The 22,872-nt window shown below is 35.8% G+C and overlaps 1 protein-coding gene across 1 annotated transcript in view; it reads left to right on the forward strand.

Moving 5' to 3' along the window:
- Positions 1 to 22,872, forward strand: part of LOC150092162 (carbonic anhydrase-related protein 10-like) — a 146,601-nt gene that overhangs the window by 108,555 nt on the left and 15,174 nt on the right. Inside the window, exons 4-5 of the mRNA XM_090415244.1 lie at positions 5,006 to 5,101; positions 5,258 to 5,324. Coding sequence (XP_090271370.1) covers positions 5,006 to 5,101; positions 5,258 to 5,324 — 163 coding nt within the window. The remainder of the gene's footprint in view (positions 1 to 5,005; positions 5,102 to 5,257; positions 5,325 to 22,872) is intronic.

The following is a 22,872-nucleotide window of genomic DNA, read 5'->3' on the forward strand; positions in this document are numbered from 1 at the left end:
ACTGTAAAGGTTCCACCTGTTATACTAAGGGACAAGGACAAATGGACCACCGTCTCATCAGCCCTTAGGGAACATAATATCTCATATTCCTGGGACAAAAACCTAGATGAAGGAATCGAAATCCAGCCAGTCTCTGTAACTGACTACAGACAAATGACAAAGCTAATGGACAGCAAACGTCTTCCTTACCACACATTTGCTTTACCCACTGAAAAGAATTTGAAGGTGATACTTCGTGAGGTCACCGAAGGTGTCACCTCTGAAGAAATCACTGCTGACCTTATGAGTCAGGGCCTGACCCCCAGTCAAAGTGAGCAGGGTGCTTAGGTGAGTTAAGTGGCTTGGCTTATTCCACTGGCACTCGTAGAGATTGACAAGATGCAGAAAAAGATATACGAACTGACTGCTATCTGTGGCCTCAGAATTTCTACTGAGCAGCTAAGGAAAAGGTCATCACCTGGGCAGTGCCATACATTTGGTCATGCCCCAAAACTATTCAAGGCCAACTTAAGGTGTTTAAAAGGCGGAGAGGGCCACCTGACCATCACATGCTCCAAACCAAGATCCACGCCAACTAAATGCCCAAACTGCGGAGGACCTTACCCCGCCAACTACAAGGGGTGCATTGCACATCAGAAGAACCGTGGGTTAGCAAAAGCTGCGACACTCAAGGCAACCTTGTGGATCGCCTCTCTGTCCAAATAATCTCCAATTCGACAACTCAGAAAGGGAAACAAACTGCAACAGTGACCAAAACGTATGCCGAGGCTGTACGAACTAAGCCTGTTCCATCCCATGAACAAATAAGCTCTAATCCAACGTCAGTATTAACTACCTCGCTGGCTACCATGTTACAGAAATTCAGTATGACAAATCCTTTGCCGTCCTCCACGAAAAGATTCCTGAAAGGCACCCATTGAATTCTGACAGCCCTCAATCATGAATAAAAGAAAATACAAGCCTGACTTCCTCATCATCACTGCATGGAACGCAAATGGACCGAGCAACAAACTCCTGTAACTTCAAGAGTTCACTCAAAGATACAATCTTGATATAGTCTTAGTAAATGAAACACATCTCAGGCCAGCTAATACCTAAATTATGGGCTCTACGGACTCCATTATTATGGCTGGAGATTTCAACGCCAAACAAACAGCTTGGTTCAGCTCCACAATCAACAATAAAGTACATTAAACAATTATTCAACACAAAACTCTATAGTTATAGTCAAACCTACAGAGCCCACCCATCACAGTCCAATCGGAAGCTCAAATGTACTTGACATAGTCATCCTCAGAAACATTAGATACCAGTATCAGCTGCAAACACTAAACGACTGTCTTCCGACCACAACCCCATCCTGCGTAAGCTCGGTAGGCTCGAGCAACTCACTCCTCCGTATTCCTTTACACCATGGGACAAACTCTAGAATTCTCCCAGAGCACATCGGCCCTGCCCTTGTTATTCACAATAAAGAGGAGATAGACTATGATATAAATAACCTAACCAATCAAATTAAAAAAAAAATAAAATCAATTACCCAAACTACACTCTTTCATCCGATCAGGCGGATCCCCGAGGAAATCATGGACCTAATGAGAGCAAAAAACAAAACGAAGTCCGAAAGAGATTCAAGTCCGCGAATCTCTTCAAGAACACCGAAACCAAGACTGGGAAACCAAATTGACTAATTTAGACCCAGAGGACAACTCCATCTGGAAATTCTTGAGATCTCTTCGCAATAAAAGGCAACTTATTCCCCCTAATACAGACCAAGAAGAGAACAGCCCACACAGACAAAGAAAAAGCTGAAGCTCTAATAGACAACTTGGAAACACAATGTAACCCCCTCTTACGAAAATTTAAACATCAACCTTATCTACAAAATTCACTGCTGGATCAAACAAGCCTTATAATAACAAAATGATAATTCAGAACCTATCACACCTACTTCTCCAGCAGAAATAACGAGTATTATAACCCATCTGAACAACAACAAAAAAAAGGTTCCAGAGCTAGATGGCATCACCAACTGATTAATCAAATTAGTATCCAGAAAAGCCATAATTCATTTCAACATAATCAACGCAACTCTTAGATTTCAGCACTTTCCCACAATCTGGAAAACTGCCGACATCATCCGTATCAAAAAGACTGGAAAGAACCCTCAACTCCCAGAACGCTACAGACCTATCCGTCTTCTATCATGTCTAGGTAAGGTCACTGGAAAAAGTTATTCTCACAAGGCTTCAATCTGAAACGGACAAGTTAGGAATAATTTCCAAAACAGAAATTTGCATTCCATAAAGACCATAATACTGTACAATACATAGACTAGTTGAGCACATTACAAAAGGTTACAATTGGAACCTCCACAGCTGCAGTCTTCATAGACGTTACAAAGGCTTTTGACAAGGTGTGGCATCAGGGCCTGCTTTATATAATTCAACCTACACTGAATTCACAGAATTCAACCTACCAATCAAGATAATAAAAATGATTGATGCCTACCTGAAAGACAGATTTATGCAAATCAAAATAAATGAAATTACATAAACAAGACAGAAAAGGAGGATTTAAGTAAACCCCCTCCCCCTCCCCCCCAAAAAAAACGTACAGCTATAATGTTTTCCAACAAGAAGGTCCAGAGCAGAAAGACATACACCTTTTAGGAGTCAAGATTCCATGGCAGACTGAAATTAAATACCTCGGGGTGCTGCTTGACAAAAAAACTTCATTTCAGCAATCACATAAAACACATTGGCTCGAAGACATCTAAAGCAATCGCGCAACTCTACCCCATGATCAACAGCAGAAGCAAGCTGGAAATACGTAACGTAACAAACTACTTATATATATACTAGGGGGCTCTGCCCCCCCTCACCGGCGCCTAACCCCTCGAGTTCGGAGCTGGTAAGCCGGAGACAAAAAACGTTTCAAATTTCGGCTTATATATATATATGTAATTAATTTTTTAACTTGGGGGTACTGTATATTAGGGTTACCAAGTAATTTTATAAGCTTGGTTATTTAACTCCTAATCCCAAGTATGCAAACAATTAAGTTTGCGCCTGAAACATAGTTCAAGTCTAAAGATGGTACAACACCAGGGCAACTCATTGTAAAGGTGGTTAAAGCTCTGATCACTATTCTTAGTATTTTGCCATAATGTACCATATTTAGACTTAAACTATGTTTCAGGCGCAAACTTAATTGTTTGCATACTTGGGATTAGGAGTTAAATAACCAAGCTTATAAAATTACTTGGTAACCCTAATATATATATATATAAGATGGTAATACACCCAGTCATCACGCATCTTCTGTATGAAGTCATACCTCGAATACAAATATTCAAAAACTGCAAAGGATAGAGAACAAATGTCTGAGGATGATTCTGGATGCCCCATGGTTTATAAGAAGAGAAGTTAACATTCTCATATCTCCTCCCTTCTCCATGATCTAGCAGGAACGTTCTTCACCAAGACAAGTAATCATCAAAACCCGCTAATCAAACAAGCTTCGAACTAAAATGAATCGGAAACCTATAAATATAAAAGACCCTAAATCTATCTTATGCTCAGCTGAACACAGTTAATCTCAATGCCCTCACAGGGAGAGCCTAGAGCTTATAACACTCCACTCAAAGAATTTCCCTCACAGACAAAGGGGAATATGAAAAGCATTAGTGCTTCGCCCATCAAACAAATAATGTTCCGCGTTTATTGTTTTGAGTGGAGGATTTTGCTCGTTTATGCAAATGAACTCATTCATAAAAGGGTAATCAAACGAATTGATTAAACATAATTTGACAAAAACGTTGACAAAGAGCTTCATCTGAGAAAGTTTGGTGTAAACATCATCAGCCGAAAAAGAGTGTATTAAGCGGGGGGGGGGGATAAAAATACCCCTCAAACATTAGAAATTTAAATATGTCTTTTCAGCACAGAAGCAAAAAAAAAGCAAAAGTCCAAAGTCCAAAACCTGTAGTATAATTCACAATTTTTTTTTTCAAATATTTAATTTTCCTCAGACACCATCTACTTTCTACCATTTCTAGACCAAATGACACAAAACTTTCCGTAAAATACATTAAAATTCAACATTCAGCAATATAGTGTTGCTTCTTTTGTCGCAAACAGTTCTTTCGAATGGTTGTAGTTTCCACACAAAAAATACTTATTTTCTTCCTTCGTCTGTTTCTTAAATAATGCGGAGGATTTTGTATTCTTCCTATTTTTTTTTTTCCTTTTTTACTCTACGCGAAGTCGTAGTTACATGTCGTTTGCTTCAAAGGAAAAATTAAGTTCCAGAAGTTTTTTCCTCTTAAAGTTCAAGTCCACTTTGTTCTTAGAAACCCGACGAATGTCTTTATATGTTTGTGTCCTGTGCCGCAATTTTGTTTAAGTTTTTTTTCGGTTTTGTAAAGTATTCACAGTAAAATTTATACCGCACTTGGAATGCACAACAACAAGAATGGTGGTGTTGCATTTATGGATGCTACACCCCTCCGAACAACAAAGAATATAAATTAAATTGAAGCCTACCTTTAGAAATGTACAATGTCTGAATTTGTGGACATTCCATTTGGTACTACTACTCCCCCACTCTTTCAATAGTAACTAACAATGAAGAATTTTATATAATAAGCTTATTCTTTGAAAGAATTAAAAAAAAAAAACGCCATTTTTCTAAGTCAGCGCATTACAGTCTTCAGAATTAACTTCTTAATTTTGAAGATTCGGATCGTAGTCGAATGTACAGTTCTTTAAAAAGAAAAGGAAATGCGGATCTTGTTGTGAAATATCTTTCTCTCATTTTTAATGTCCAAACAGATCGATTATTAAATTTAACTGTTTAAAGAAGAATAACCAACATAGTTAATGATACAATTTTCGAGTCGTATGAAAAAAATTTGACGATGAAATGTTAATAATTTGATACTTTTAAAATGTTGAAAACAATAATTTAAAATGGTATAAAATGAATAATTTTTGAATTTTAGGTCCAAATCTACGGTTACAATTCCGATTTGTACAGTAACATGACACAAGCATCTCTTATGTCTCAGGGATTGGTTGGAATAGCCCTTATGATTCAGGTAAATTCTTTCTCCTCACCCCCCCCCCTCCCATCTCCTGTACAACGTGCAGTTATCCAACTTCTTTCTTGGTGCATTTCTTTCTCTTTTTTTTTGTACTTTTTGCATCCTAATGAAGACAATAAAACACGGACAAATATTTTCTTTCCTTTTTAGATTGGTGAGACGTCAAACATGGAGTTGAGGCTGCTGACAAGTCAGCTACATCAAATTTTATACAAAGGTGAGTATTATTTATAAATATATAATATTAAGTAACATATCCATTATGTGAATAATACATGCGCTTTACAATCGAACAGTTTCCAGAAATGATCGCTAGAGGGCGAGCCATTTATCCGAAAACTAGCGCCGATTATGAGTACTGTAATTGAATTAATGTTCTTGACCATTGTAAAATTTTTTTTTTGGTTTTTAAGGTTGTTTAAGATAATTTATTTTTTACTTACATTCGCGACGGGTTATTAAGAACAAAGATTTTGTGCGAAATTAAGCAGACAGGTTTTATAAAGTACATTATATTTGACAAGAAATTATATTTAATCCTAATCTAAGTGTAAGCAAATAAAGTTTGCAAAAGTCTGCTTGTATGTTAAAGACTGTTGAGTTGTGAAGATACTTCAAGAACAAACTTTGCTCGTACCTGAGTGAGGATTAAAACAAGAAAGGCAGGCGCATAGGTGATGAAGCCATGAGTAAAAACTAGCATTTAAAATAGCACAAACATTTTAGGATAGTCCAGAAAGCACTACAGATGCTAAACGTTCTGGTTATTCATCAATATCTCGCGAATATTATCCTCATTAGTGGCTTCATTCGTTAGAACGAAAAGAATGATTCTCCTTGAGTTAATGAACAAGCAAGCCTCTCTGGACTGTCAAAACGGAAAAGTGCAGACTTGTTTCACAATCATGACAATGCGCCCGCTCATCCTACCTTCATTTTCCAGTTTCTGGGGAAAACAAATCAATCACTTTTACCTCCCTACTTGTTTGCCTATACCTGCGGACTTTTTTTATTTTAAAATAAAATTCAAATTGAAAGGTTACCTTGAACAACCTATGAATTCAACTGCAATTGCTTAGATGACATACGATATCACTCGAATTTTCAGTCCTATTTACAAACATGGAAAGATAACTGGACTCACTCTTTTAACAGTGGGCGAGACAAGACTAGCTCTAATTGCATGGGTTGGATTGTTTCTCCTATAATGTACCAGTTTGATTTGTTTGCCAATTTTAAATGGACCTGACGGTAAAGCTACCATCTTTCCATGGAAATATCAGAAAAGATAACTGGAGACACCTACTTTCTGCGAACGTCCAGTTCTATTGAAAAAAAAAAAGATGAGAGTTAAACTCGCTGTGACGCTATCGTTTAAGAATAAATTCCCGATACGTTTGGATTACAATTGTATATTAGTCAATGAATTGCCGCACATGAATAAAGAACACAAACATTTGCGACTTTTTATTCAACAATGAAGACAATAATGCAGAATTATTTGATCCAAATCACAAACGAAAAAAAAAAAAAGACTCAATCAAAGTGAATTCTATAGAAAGTTCTTTATCATTGAACACGGTTGTATTTTTATATCTGCAAAGCTTCTTTTTTTTCCCCGTTTCCCCTCCTTCTACCAAACTTTTAAAGAAACTGTTCCAAAGAGATAGGGGAAACGATGGATTACATTAGTTTAATATTTTCTCCATGCACCAAGTGAAATCGCTTTGGATATTTTTTTTTCTCCGTGACCATCGTACGGATTGGCAGATCAAACATTCCTGCGCATCCCAGTCTTTACATCCTCTCACGTCAGCACAGCTTGTCATCTCTTACCTAAAAAAGCCTATCCGTTGCATCCCAATCATTCGAGCCCCCAAGACACGCTACACATACCAGCAAATGCTGACTGTGAATAATAAAAGGAAATCCGGAAGAGGCCCAGTGTAAATCGACGCAGTTTTCACATGTACTCCCCATCAATCATAAAGAACCTTTGAGTACATGCAGCCTCCTCCTCCTCCTCCTCCGAACACAAGCACGCTCTCCAAATTCTAAGGTAAACGGTCAAGGCAGTATGCGATGAATTGCCTGTAACCAGTGCAAGAAGGTTGAAGAAATTTTGCTTTGTAATAAATATATTTTTGTCTCCTTATCCTCTCTTTTATCGACTGGTAGGAAATGTTTGCACTTCTCTACTGGAATAAAAATCGAAAATTATATATCACAAAGATGTAGGTTTATGGATGGTGGGGGATGAAACACCAAAAAAAAATATAAATAAAGATTTATTTAAATTAAAAAATAATATATATAATGAAATATTTCTAATTGTATTTCTTATTAAATTTTGTTTATAAAAATGTCTAAATAAATTTTAATGTTCAAGAATTTTTATATTTTTTTAAATTCGAATGTATCAGAAGATAAAAGTTTTAGAATTTAAATTTACGCTCCTTAATATAAGTGGATTTATAATATAATAACCTGAAATATATATACTTAAATATAATTAAATACAAAGTAGAACCTTATCCTTATAGTCCTTATAAGGAGTGGCTTAAAGGGGCTAAGCAAGAATGCTTTTTATCTTCCCCGTTATCTGTAGAGGACAGTGTAGGAATAAGGTGTTATTGGGCTATTAAAGCTCTGATCATGGCAGGAGGGTAACAGCAATAGCCGAGCCTCAGTTAGGACTTCATTAGCTACAGCATTGCCATCCATTACCCTCCAAGGGTATTAGATTGAATGGAATGAATCAATCACCGTATCTCACAGTCGATTGATCCCTCCAAAGTAGGTTCTACTTCAAAATAAAAAGCTGTGATTAATAAATTAAGCTCATTTCTTTATTTTTTGTTTACATTTTTTGAAATTTAATTATTATTATTATTATTATAAAAGAACACTTGAGTCCACAGATTAATCGCGGGAGATCCACTAACAAACTTATCAAATCGAAAGATATGAAATTTTTGTTTATTTTTAAATGTTTTTTTTTTTTTAAATAACAAAAATAAGTCTTTTGACACCAATAATTTATTTAGATACTTCATTAATATTAATATTTTGAGTAAGTAAGCCCATATATATATATATATATATATATAAACTTCTTTACAATCATCTGACTCAAACCATTTTGTGGATACTTCAACAGGACAATTGTGTGTTTGTTTAATTATAAACGTTCATGTTTAAAAAGGACTTAAAATTTTACAAAAAAAAGAGTCAAAGTTATTGATGGCTCATTGTATGAAAATATAAAAATTAAATTAAGTAATAGAACTTTCTTGATTATTTATATTGAAGTATTTTCTTTAAAATATGTATTGGATATTGATTATACTGGTTAGGTTATAATAAAAATGTGTAATAGATACTGGTTATATAAAAATATTATACTGTATTAAATATATATTAATAATTACTAGTTACTAGCATTAAGGAATAATACAAAAATAAATAAATACGTAATAAACACACACACACACAGAAAAACGAAACGATATAGAAAAGTTAATTACACGTTGTAATTATGAAAGATTATTTCATAACTGCAGTACACATAAATGCTAAGTGAGAAGCAACAATATATATTGCAAATTGCAGGCAAATACGGAGAATGGATTTAAACCAAAAGGATTGAGTCTTTCTCATAATTTTTAAGTTAAAAAAGATATCCATAAATATATGGAATGCAAGAGGATTTCTACTTAAGAAGCGCAACAGTTGAGGTATTGATATGTACTCAGACATTTTTTTTTCATGATCTGAAAAAAATCGCAAAATATTGCTTGTTGTATAAGAAAGGTAGAATTTGCACCGGTGACATATTTATACTAAAACGACTAAAACTAAAACGAAAAAAATCATAAAACGAAAAAAATCATAAAACGACTAGAATTCCATTTGTAGAAACATTTTTATTTGAATATCGTCCCGCGAAAAGTCGTAAATCTATTCTACATTAGCACTGTAGGTGGATAAGGATTACTTCATCAAGGAATATCGACAATACTTTTCCAAGCCACCTCAGGCCTCCAAATAACAGGATGATGGTTTCACAGCAGGAGTCGAAAATCATAAAGATTTTTACAAATATCCATGTTCCCTCAGTAGAATTCGAACACGCAGCCTGTTAATTCGTGAGCGAGAATGGACGTTATTAACTCATCTGGCATTTCAATAAATGATTAGGGGAAAAAAAAAAGCTTTCGATTTAATTCTGCAAAACAAAAAACAATGCGATTGTGTGTGTGTGTGTAATGCAAATTACTTATGTTACATCAGTTCATTCCCGTTTTTGTCTTACTCAGTAAGTTAGCGTCATCTCCAATGGTAAGCTGTTCGACGACTACTTGAAGCACGTCATTCACAGGCATATTGGCTTAATATGTGACGAAATGCCGTCTCAGCGCTATGGAAGCAGTTTTTTTAGGAGGCAGGAACCATTGCAAGAAGAGTTGAGTTGTCCGATGCGACGTCAGCCAGACCATACTGCTATCTGGATCTAATAGCAAGAAGAATCCTACAATGTCCTATCATCGACTGTCTCCTGAGGTTGCTCCGGCACCAGGTGTAAACATTTCCAACGAACTATGTTAGACGGCTCGATTCAAGTGAACACTTTACCAAGGAAGTCAGTAGTTTGTATCCATTTAGTCATAACCCACCGCAGAGCTCTTGAATATGTGGACTAGGAGTCCTGACAAATGGGGTACAATTCTGTTCTATAATGAGTCCCATTTTAACCTACCTACGTACTCTAGACATTGTTTAATCTAGAGAGAGAGAGAGAGAGAGAGCGATCCAACATCATACAAAGGAACTTACAATGGAGGTGGTATTCTTATGTGAACCGAGATCAACGCCTGAATCCATCTTCATGTTTTAATAGAGATACCGTAACTACCCAAAGGTACTAAGAAAATATCCTCCAACCCTCTATGCGAATTTGTAGGGAAGCAGTTGGACAAATTTTCTGTTCATAAATGTCAATACAACTGCTCTTAGAGCTCAAATGGTGAAGGAGTATTTAACCAAAGACATCCAACGAGTGCTATTGCCATCACTAGACTTAAATGCCATCATCTTATGAGATGAGATAACCTTAGGCGTCTCATTGGATATCAACAACCACTCCTTCAATCATTTTTGGTTCGAAGAATGCGTATGTTGCCTCAGAATCTCGAGCATAGTCTACCACTGCCATTTCTATTTAGCCATTTGATGGGATCATATGTAATACTGATATTATTATTATTATTATTATTATTTGACACCTCCAGGGAGTCCAAAGACTCATCAAGGGAGAGTGTGCTAACAGCATCGAACGATTTTTCCTCCTTCCAACTACTAACCGCGCTCAAACTTACTTAACTGAGCCATTAGTAGCAGAGGCTCTACCAATCGACCAACTATATGGCCATATTGTTGAGCATAGTCGTGTTAACTTCTGTAATGGGATATTTTTGGTAATTTTTGTAATGTTGCTTATACCGTCCGATGTATCTCTACCTACTCATTTCATTTTTATTCTATTCTACGCCATACTTTTGCAAACTGCTAGAGTTACACCGTAATGTGTCGAGGAGTGTATTGCATCATCCTGTTAACTACGCATGCGCAGTATTCGAAGATTTTTGAAATGCCTCATATGATTGTAAAAAATTATTTGTGCAGACGTTCTTACATAATGATACAAAAATTATTAAATTCATTAATTATTTACTTCAACTAAGTGCTGAATGGAATTAGTTAATACGAATTTCATAGAAAAAAAACTTGGCATAGTAAAAGTAAAACTTAAAAATAAATATTGTTAATTATAAATAATTTTAAATATTTAGTAAACGACATAACAGAACTGATAACGATATAAATAATAAATTGCATACATTTTCAAGGAATAGCAACGAACAAAAAAAAAAAAAAAGAAAGAAAGGCAAACAAGAAAAGAAACACACTTAAATTTTTATAACTTCACGAAAATACCCAGCAATAAAAATACTTCAGAAAATGAAGAGTTGTTTTTTAAATTTCCTTTCTCTGAAATGAAATTTTAAAAAAATACAGACGACTGGAATGGAATTAACGTTGTGAAAGGATGCACGAGAATGCATACTTAATGAAGATTTAAGAGAGGAATTAAAAATAAATGCAGATGATAAAATAAAAGAACAATGCAATTAAAGTTAGAAGATTACCAAAATAAATAAATAAATATAAACCCAGAGAACGGAGTCCACTAAATAATACCCTAAATATTAAAAGTCCTTAAAAGGACTGGCTAGATGGGCGAAGCAAGAATGCTTTTCATCTTCCCCGTTGTCTGTAGAGGACAGTGTAGGGATAAGGTGTTATTGAGCTATTAATTAAAGCTCTGATCATGGCAAGAGAGTAACAGCAATAGTCGAGCCTCAGTTAGAACTTCACTGGCTACAGCATTGCCATCCATTACCCTCCCTGGATACCCATTTTAGTCGCCTCGTACGACATGCATGAGCTACATTGGGGCTGATACGTAAGTAAAGCCCTGTATAAAAATTGGAACGATCTCTAGACCACTCCATAGTGGCAGAAAGATCGTCCAACTCAGCGTTGGTTCCACTCACCACCGAGCAGAACCGCTCATATTCCAGGGAGAAGCATCCACCGACAAAGCCCCTCACGGGGCCACGCCGGAGAACACTCTCCCCAGAGACTCAAAATACTCTCTCAGGGAAAAATCCCCCGAAATCTATCTAAGCCCCACTCACCGGGAGCAAAATTCCGGAAGAAACCTGAGAGAGCGAAACCCTCGAGGCTGTGCGTCCATTTAGTCACCTGTTACGACACGCATGGATTTTCGGTGGAGCTATTCTTATCCTGGTCATCACACGGTAAGTTCATCTTCTTAAATGCAAATGAATAAAATTAGGAGGTGCAAGAGTATTCTTCAGAGTAAACCTTTAAAATAATAAACAGAACTAATGCACTTAAATATTATTTATTTTTATTTATTTATAATTATTGTTTTATATTTGTTTCTTAAAATTTATAAAATACTAACTTGGATTTTGTTGATAATTCTTTACATCTATTTTAAAAAACTAATCGGAAAGTTGGTACGAAGTCATAGCCTATTCTAAACACTATTTACACACCTTACCACAAAAACATATTTTTATCTGAAATAATAATTAAACTTGTATTTTATGTAACAATATATATATATTTTATATATTTTTTTATTTAATATGAATTTTTGCTAAAATAAAAAAATACCTTGTAGCATTTCATTAGGTTATAATAGAATTAATTTATAGTTTAAACTTTGTTACTTTCCCTGACCGATATTTTGAAACTTCAGTTTCCGAAAAAAAAAAAAAAAAAGCCGTTTGCCTCTGGTAAAGATTATTAATTGAGGAATCAGTTAAAACAAAAGTTTCTCTGGTTGGCAACTACAATCGAACCTACAAGTCTTGTGACTAACTCGATAGAGGGAGACGCTGTTTCTACAGAGTACGCAGCCATCTTTGTACATACAAACATATTTATAATAATTTATTACATACGAATGCGACACATGCTGAATCTCTAATTTACACTTAAATATACATATTAAGAAGTTAATTTTATATATATTTCTTCTTTTTTTTTTAAATTAAAGCGATATTTTTAGTTTTTCCGGTTAATAGAGACAACTTAATTTCGATAAATTTAGGTCGAAACAAAACCAGCTTTTAGATGTATCAAATTTGTAGCTTGCTTTAATCCAGGAAATTTTGACAATTTGCGTAGAACAAGAAGAATCAAGAATAGCAAATGTGCTCTGAGGACAATGGAATATAAACCTTGAATTTATGGAGGGTCATTAGCTGGCACATACAATGTATAGTAATAGGCTCTGTTTATAGCTTCCGTACGCCAGCACGCAGCACATCAGAGCCATTCGTGACTGAGACCATCACCCTTACAGAAAGTCCCCTGATAAACATGAGAGTGTCTACAACTGGATTTAAGTGGCATTCATTCTTCGCGAAAACAGCGACTCTAAAGCAGACTGCATTGTAATCAACGTTCTCACATAAATTTCACGCTATTTACAACCCCTTGAGACGTTTAATTTCATTGTGTATAGAAGGTCTTCGTTCTCAAAGACGTGTTTCTTAAGGTTTCTCTTACTTGAACATCTATTTTACATGCTAGTCGAGGTTTTTTTTTTCTTTTTCTTCCCCTTTAGGATATTTACACTAAGCGTATAGTTTTGCATAAGTAGAATACAGCGAATATACTTTGATCACATTAACTTCTGTTATGGGTTCAATATGTCAGAGGAATTACCATGAGAATGTACTGAAATTAAACTTTTTTTTCGGTATTTTATTACATCGCCCCTGTGCAGAACTATATATATTTATAGATATAACAACAGCATTTATCTGTTGTAGATAAAGGGGAATTTTTTCGATTTCCTGTATGAGTAAACATTGTTACGACATCTCTGAACAACATCTAAACTAACAATCTATTGTTATTGTTGTATTACCTTTACAATACATTTTGTGTTATTCCAAGCATATAAAATCTCACATCTGCTGTTACAGCATGTTTATTTGTTGTATCAGTGTATATTTCTGTTGTCGTTGTTGATCTACTCTTCCAGTATATATTTATATTGTACATCCTTTTATTTGTTATTGTAGTACGTATTCGTCCTCGCGGTTAGCCGAGTGGCTTTGCGCTTCGCAACCATATGCCTGGGGAAGGAGTGTCCTAGGTTCGATTCCCGTCGACGACGTGAGGAGCTTAAGGATTTTCCTCAGCCATAGCCAAGTTAGCGGATCTTGGGCGTGAACAGCAGGTTTTTTTTCCCGCCAGTTTATCTGGGGGTTTTCATCCCGCAAGCAGGCAAACCGCTCTCGTGAACACACAGGTTACAGTCATAAATACTTACGACAAGGAAGGTAATGGGAAATCATCTTGTGCCATTATCTCCCTAGTAATCAGCTGCAACCCTCTCAAAGAGAGGAAGCCACAAGATCAGATTAGTACATATTCATTCACTGCTTCTTTTATTCCACTGTATAGTCATGTGCTGCTGTAGCTATTGTTCCACCAAATCTTGACCTATTGTTGTATCTATTATTTTCGACGAATGACCTATTGTTGTATCTATTGTTCTACCACATCTTGACCACCTATTGTATCTATCGTTCCACCAAATGTTAACCTATTGTTGTATCTATTGTTCTACCAAATAATGTTGACCCATTGTTCCACTATATATTTATATGATTACACATTGTTCCATGCATTTATCTGTTGTTGTTATTGTATTTATTGTTGTAATATTTGGCTTATCTGCTTGGTAATATTGTTCAAAGTGTTTGTTATTATTTTCAGTATGATTCATGGTACTATCAAGAAAATCAGGTTTCTCATCCTGAAAAACTACACTCATTTAGCAGATATAATATATTAATCTCATAGCGTTAGTTACTTTAGTCGGATTCCAACCACCCAAACCTAACTTCTTAGAATATTGCTGTATTTATAATCGATACGTGATAATAGTGTTTATCTATCGAAAACATGCGATGGTCGGTTGTATCATCTACGAAGGCATTTTGCCATCTTGCTACAGAACAATAGATGCGGTGTCTATTGTTCATCTATTATTGCAGCATCTATTGTTGGTACAGAACAATAGATGCGGCATCGATTGTTGCAATCTATCGATTGTAACAATTGATTATGGATTGTTGGTTAACTAAGCTGGATTAAATCAACAAGTTTTATCAGATAAAAATTCTTCTTCTTCTTCTGCAGCTTCTCCCACTTAAGTGGGGTCACTGTTTCTTATGAGTCTCCTCCACACTTTCCTGTCTTGGGCTGTCACCACATCCAAGTTCTTCATCTTCAAGTCCTCTTCTACCAGCTCCCTCCATCTCTTTTTTGGCCGCCCACGCTTCCGCCTTCCTTGCACATCCATCTGCATGACCCTTCTTCCCACATATTCGTCCTCCCTCCTCATCACATGACCAAACCATCTCAACCTTGCCTCCTGTATTTTCGCTCCTAAGTTCGTAACTTTCACTGTTCCCCTGACATAGTCATTTCTCAGATGATCCTTTCTGGTCACACCGCACATCCACCTAAGCATTCTCATCTCTGCTACTTCCATCCTGCTAATGTTATTTTTCCTCAGGGCCACAGTTTCTATAGCATATGTCATAGCTGGCCTCACTACTGTCCTATAAATTTTGCCTTTCAGATTGATCAGCACCCTCTTATCACATAACACTCCAGCCATCTCCCTCCAGTTCCTCCAACCTGCTTGTATCCTGCATCCCACTTCCTTCTCACCTCCTCCATCTTCTTCCACTGTCGAACCTAAGTATCTAAAGTCTCTCACCTTCCTGATGACATTTCCTTCCAGCTCCAGATCTGTCTCCTGGTTGCCATTCACTTTGCAACACATATACTCTGTCTTACTTCTGCTCAGTCTCATACCTCTCTCTTCCAGTACTTTTCTCCATCTTTCCAGTTTAGTTTCCGCTTCTTCTCTTGAATCTACACACAGCAAGATGTCATCTGCATACAACATTGTCCAAGGTGCATCTTCTCTCACCTCCTCTGTTACCACCTCGATCACAATATTAAACAGAAACGGACTTAATGCTGACCCTTGATGCAAGCCAACTGTTACTTGAAAACTTTCTGTCTGTCCCAAACAGGACCGAACACTTGTCTTCACATTTCTGTACATTTCCTGCACCAACCTGACATATTTCTCCGGCACCTTCTTCTCCCTCAGACACCTCCAGACTTCTTGCCTTGGCACTCTATCGTATGCTTTCTCCAGATCAATAAATACCAGATGTAGCTCCCTTTATCAGATAAAAATAATAATTAAAAACAATTACATAAATACCGAAACAATCAAGAAATATTGCATATACAGAATACTATCTAACACATTGCTGATCTAGAAAGAAACAAAAAGCGGTTTTTTTTTTTTTTTAAGCGAATTTCACAGAAACGATGTGGAATTTTCTGTATTATATAGTTTGAATTCTAGATGCGATTATGAATTCACTCTATTTTGCTTGTTATTTGCATGTGTTATTCTATATGATTTTATTTATTCGTATGGAGTTTTCCTCCCTTTCCCCCCCGTCCCTATTGGGGGAGAGTTGAGTCTCCTCATGGGGGGGTTAAGTATTTATGGCTGTAGTTTGCCTGCTTGCGGGATGAAAAACGCCAGATAAACTGGCGGAAAAAACCCTACTGCCCGCGCCCAAGACCGACTAACTTGGCTATGCCTGAGGAAGATCCTCAAATTCCTCACGTTTACAACGGGAATCGAACCTGGGACACTCTTTCCCCCAGTCATATGGTTGCGAAGCGCAAAGCCCCTAGACTAACCGCGCGGACATTCTATATGATTCATTTGCCTTTGTTTTCATCCCTTTTTCGTAACAACAACAAAAAAAAACTTTCCTAGATAAACAAAATCCTGCTACCTTTGGACGAGTGTGTTTCACTCATTACAATAACACGGCAAATAATCTTGCTGATTTAAGGGGAAAAATAGACTTCATTTTAAAGAAGAGATTGACAAATATTGGCGTGGTGTAAGTGAAATTTGTAGAAATTACATGAAACATATTTGCGACGGAGTAATCCGAATTTTAAGTATTTATTATTATTATTATTGAATTTTTCCATTATTTATCTGATTCGGTCTATACTTTTTTCCTCAAAATTTCTAACACCAGATGTCGCTATTTCACTGCTTCGCACAAGTAATTGTTTTGGTCTAATGTGGGTCGTTCTATATTGATGGAAACATTGGCTGTGTTGTGTAATATTGAACGAATAACAGCAACAGAATTTTATTTCAGGATTTTTGGAAGTATGAAAATACCGTATTATTGCTTTGTATGATACGGGTGTGTTCGCTGTCGCCGTTAGTCATGTAAAACACTCCTGAAGGAGACATATCTCCGTATTATTACGTTACTAGAAACTACAGTTGATACATAAAGACTCGCTCCAATTTTCTGCACACATACACAAGTCGAACGTTTTCACAGCTTTGTCGTATCTATGGTTACAGTAATGTTTCCCAACAGGTGGATTGTTACGACCCTTTTGTTATGGCAAATGAGCTGCCTTAGGCGTCTTATAAGGGAGATTCATCGCCTATGAAATGGGAGAATGTGTGCGTCGAATGCTCAGAGCAGTGGGGATGTGCTGCCGGTAAAAGTGCTAACGATAGTTTGGAAAGGGCCATTTGGACCTGGGTTTCGTAGATGGGATTTTGTGGAATGAAGGCCTTGCTACTGTTAGGTGATAGAGTGGGGGAAGTGGGGATGTTGTAGTTTACAGCTACGAAGGGAAATGAAGTTCCATAGACAGCAAAACATAGCTTGGTTACCTTAGGATTCACCCAGTAAAGAGACCCAAAGGATGGCATTAGAAATGGTTTTTATTATTGTCAAGATGTGAAGTTTGTAGTTGACATGATTATAATGCGCATTTTAATCCTCCGCACATTGTTAATGATGGTTTTGTTTGCATATATGAATCGAAAAGTTGACAAAAAAATGACTGTATTCATTTTCCACTCAATTTCTTGAATACATCACGTGGTGTCTGTTTATCTAGTCCTAATGCATCCTGTCAATTTTCTTAATGTTAATTTCAGTCTATATTTTATTCATTTCTTCAAATTTCGATATTATAAGGGAGTGTTAGGACCCCCCCTCTCAGGTGTATCGACGTGGATCTTAGACCTGGATTCGACTAGGAGAAGAAGAACTATTAGGGCTTTTTCGTATGAAACTGAGTTAGTCGGTTCTCATGCGGAAGGGTAGGTTTTTATTTTCCTTCCTACAAACAGGCAAACGAGACAGAACAACACACACACACACACACACACACACACACGATTAACAGGCCTCAATATTTCTCAGTTGCTTCGGCCGATATTCACGACATAATATATACATGAAAAACCTTCAAACCTCCGATATAAAAATGTCACTTTAATGGGCGCGACGCGACTTATGAAGTTACCATAATTCAATCGCATCTGTGTGCGTGTTTGTTTGTGTGCATATATATATATATACATTCATGAGCTTTAGATGTAATATTATGACTATCCAGAAATTCTCTTCAAACCAACCAGTCAGTACACAGAAACAGGCCATTGGTGGGGATATCCGTATAGGAATTGTTCTCATGGTTATCACTGGGTCCTCTCATTCGTACTGAACATATTTTGGATGCTAATTCTTAGCGGCCTATGTAGAGTTATTAATCGTTTTTGGAAAAAAATTATAAAGAGATAAATAATATAATAATAAGAGATTAGAAATATTTATTTAAACCAGAACCTAGCTGCATTTCACTGTCATTCCTCTAGCAGTAGGAGCATCAGGATGCATAGGTACCAACAATTCAGATCAGTCTTCAACACGCGATGCATATAGCACATTGACTGTATGCAGTTCATTGTTAGTATCGCTCGTAATTTATTACTGGCACAGGAAAGATCTCATGAAACAAACCAAACAAGATACTGGTTTCTGTTCACTAAGCTCTTCGCACCAACAGTAAAGGTTAGTGAGTAAATTTATCCATTTCATCTAAGAATATGATGAAATGGATAATGTCTGTATATTATTATCTACAAATTATGCTTGCCTGATCTGGTCTAGCAGACAGCGTACCTGCTCTTCTACTTATGGGTTCAACCCCTATTATGGAATGGCTGTTTTTGTGCTTTCTAGAGCATGGTTTTCGGATTATATAACCTTTAGCCTATCTATGGCGCTATTACTACTACTATATATCGCAGCCTTTCGCAGAAGTTGGATTGAACCAAAAAAAAAAAAATGATCAACTACAACAATTTTCGGACCCTTCCTTTCACAGCCTCTTCTTTTACTACTCGTAATTTTCTTCGTTTTTATTTCCACCAAAACTTCACTCCAAATTGGAAAAAAACTACTCAAGTGTTCTAACACCAACGCGATATGTATAGCAGTGAAGTCGATCCTCAAGTAGAAAATCACGATCTGGCTGCCAAAAAACGAACTATTTTCATGGAATATTATCAAACAATACAGTTAAATTTTGAATATTTTATTTAAAAAAATCCATTTATTTATTACACGTGTACTTCGAGTATAACTCGAATTTTTTAAAATATCAGTTTTGCATTTTTACATTACATCGGTGGCTCAAATCTTACTGCTTAATCAGTGAAGTTTGAACGTGGTGTTAAGGAGAAAATAAACATATTAATGAATGAATAGTGATTTAACTATACAATTAACTATACTATTTTATTATTATTATTACATGAATTTACAACTCTCCCTTTTTATTCTATATTATTTATTCAGTCATCTCAAAGAAGGAATCACAGTCTTAAAACAACTAACATTACTGAATTTAAAATTGATAATTTTTGTAAATCACCGAATTATTGCGCATGTCTGTTTTGTCTTCTAGGATTAAACAAATGAATACATTATTTATCTAGCGAAAATACTATAGGCTAACTCCTAGAGAATCCCCAAGTTCTTTCTTGCATTTCGTCATAAAATATTTGCATTTATTTATTTTTATAGTGATTATGCAACATAATGGTATATCCATAAACGTAATTTATAATTTATTTATACATATTTATAATTCACATTATAAATCCGACTTTAATTGATGACCGCATCAAGAGAATCTGTTGTTTTGTTTATATTGTTGTTACTTGTAGCACACCAGAAACTTTTTGGCCATTTTTTATTGTCTTTGTGAGTGTATTTTAATATATTGCATTTCCTGTGAGAAGAATAAATCACTGGACATTTATGTCACTAGTTATTTACATACCCCGTGCAATATTTCACTGATAACAGAACAAATACAGTGCTATGAGGTTGCATTATAACGAACCGTAACAACCCCATTTTTCAAGGAGAGAACTCATCTCAGATAAGCACTTTCATTCGCAAATAAAACAGCGATGACGTCATGTCATACAGTTTACTTGCGCCAGTTAATTTCGACCGACGAACATGATCCCATTTTTACCGACTTCGTAAACTCCACTACTATAGCACTAGCACGACAGCCATCATCATTCTAAGCCGTATCTTTCTATCGACCCTTCATTTTACACACACATGCTGAGTGTCTTGCATACACGCAAACATACTCTAACTATTGCAGATGTCTCTAGGCGTTTTGTGTATCATCGAGAAAGGTAAGATGATACCAATGAAAATTAACTTTTCTACTACCCCTAGCAACGGGCGTGTGTGTGCGTAGCAGATGGGTCCCACTTAGATCGAAGCAAAACTAGTTTGGGGAAAGTTTTCATAGCGTTCTTTATCTGCACACGTCACGCTAATATACTCCACCCTGGTCCCGTAGGCCTTGTCATTAAATCTTTAGTAATTTATGAAGGACAGTATCGTAAGGTAAAGATGCTGATGGAGCTAGCAGTTCACTGGTTAATCTATAAAAAGGCCATAATAGAGGAGAAATGGGTCGTAATGTAGGCTAATATCAACTGCTAATTTAACGGTAAAACTATAGATTTCAAATTTGAGTTAATAATTTACCCGAGAAAACTATTAGCTATCAAAATTTTATTAAACAATCGCCTGGGAGTTGATGCGAGCTAATTTATAGATAGTGCGTCGGTTGCACGAAGGATTAGCATTCTTTATATGAATCATACGGCTTAAGTTCAATTTAAAATTGTAAGAGTTTTTTTGGCATTATTTTTTAAAAAAAAGGTTTTTCAATTTTAAATTCTATTTGATATTTAAAGCAAGAATTTATTTATTTATTTTTAATTCACCATTACAAGAGTGCATTTCAGCTTTGCCAAACGAAATGCCTGCACGCATTTTAGCCTTTCTACATTATTTGACTTGAGTATACATTGTTACTGCAGTACGTCTGCAATCAAGTATTTGTTGCGTAATAGTCTTGGAGTTGTATTGTTGGAACGCGTTCTTTAGCACGCGATATCTTTCTACGTGTTGTACTTTTCACTTTAACCACGAGCAACCTACTACGTGTGGTACTTTTAGCACGAGACACGCGATACGTGCCACTAGTAGTCAAAAATGTACATTTCAAGCTAAAGTATAAAACGGATTTTTTTGTCTCTTTATTTTTTTATTTTTTTTTTAAGCGCGCATGCGTATTAGTTCTTCACGTGTGCCAAGAAGCACGAGTTTCCTTAATGTTGCAGAAGTGAGTCTAGTGAGAACTTTCTAGAGGTAGCATTCCGTGACAGCTGAGATATTTACTCTGCTTTCCTCAGGCTTTTGGAACGGTGCACCGTCTAACTCTCGGGTTAGTGCACGTGACCAATCAGCCATTGCAGACAGACACTTTTTCCCACGAGTGTTTGTGCGTTGATGAGTAGCACACATCCAAGTGGAGGCTCTGTTAAAGGAGCAAACGGAATAGCTGAAATTTTCATCTGCAAAGGGAACGCGAAGAAATCGGAGACGAGACCAATCTTCGCTGTCTCTCTCTACTCTCTCTTGTTAAGTGTGCTTGTTTTTTACGTCTCATAGGAACTTAAAGACGTCTTCAGTATTTTTAAACTAGAGTTGTCTGGAATATGGCAATACCAGCACTATTCTAAATCTGTTTGAAAAAATCTTCGTTTATAGACGATCTTGAATAAAACAAAGTCATGTGATTATAGATTTTTAGGCATGCAGTTGACCACTTATAATAATCACTTTAAATAACTTCCATAAATGAAATTAAAAGAAAAGGCTAATTTATGTTTACCTAACACAAATTTTAAGCTTAAAATTTAATTTAAAATTTAAATTTTATTACTTCTTACATTTTAATAATGATTAACAAAAATATAGTAGTTGGTACGCGTACGATCCGCTTAGAGGCGCTGTGATGTATGTGACGTCACTAATTGGAATTTTATAATGACTAACAAAATGATAGTGGTTGGTACACGTACGATCCGCTTAGAGGCGCTGTGATGTATGTGGCGTCGCTAATTGTAATTCTACTTCTTCGCATGAATTTTATTAATTGATGCTTATTTAAACAAAAAGGTTTTATTAGTATTATGAAGAAATTAAAATTAATTTATTTTTTATCAAAATATATTTTAAGAATTTTAAACCATATTTACTGTGTGTTTTACTCTTTATATGAGAACTTAAATTATAATCAGAATTTCTTTCTTTGGTTAGCATGCATATACCGGCACCTTTTTCCATAAAACAAAGTACAGAATCCGATATTAAACTGAATTTAATCCTTTTTATATTACATTTTATTATTCGCTTTTTTAAGATTGGACTTATCACCACTTTAATACTTAATTATGCTCCCAAGAAGCGAAGATGATAGATGATTTTAGCGACAGGCTGTGGCCAAAATATCATCTCCTATACTGTATATTCTGTTACTTTATACAACGTAGTTTACAACTTTGCTTGTATTTGTTTAACTTGTTTTAGCGCGAGCTGAACGCAGTCCAGTCGTTTAACACAATAGTTTAAGCTTCACAGGTGGGAACAAAACGGATGTGACGTTCACAGAAGCATTGTACAAACCAACGAATAAGATTTCCTTATAGACAAAGGAATTAAAAACAAAGGTAATCAGTGCATTTGTCTCTGGTGAACTAGTAATTATGGTCTGTAGTCCGACATGTTGACTTGTTACAGTGCATGCTCCATTTAATTTTTTTTATAGGAAAA

This window comes from Typopeltis vanoorti, unplaced genomic scaffold, assembly GCF_054136105.1.
Source record: "Typopeltis vanoorti isolate ZY-2024b unplaced genomic scaffold, IOZ_Tvanoo_1.0 HiC_scaffold_24, whole genome shotgun sequence".
In the NCBI taxonomy this organism is placed as follows: Eukaryota; Metazoa; Arthropoda; class Arachnida; order Uropygi; family Thelyphonidae; genus Typopeltis; species Typopeltis vanoorti.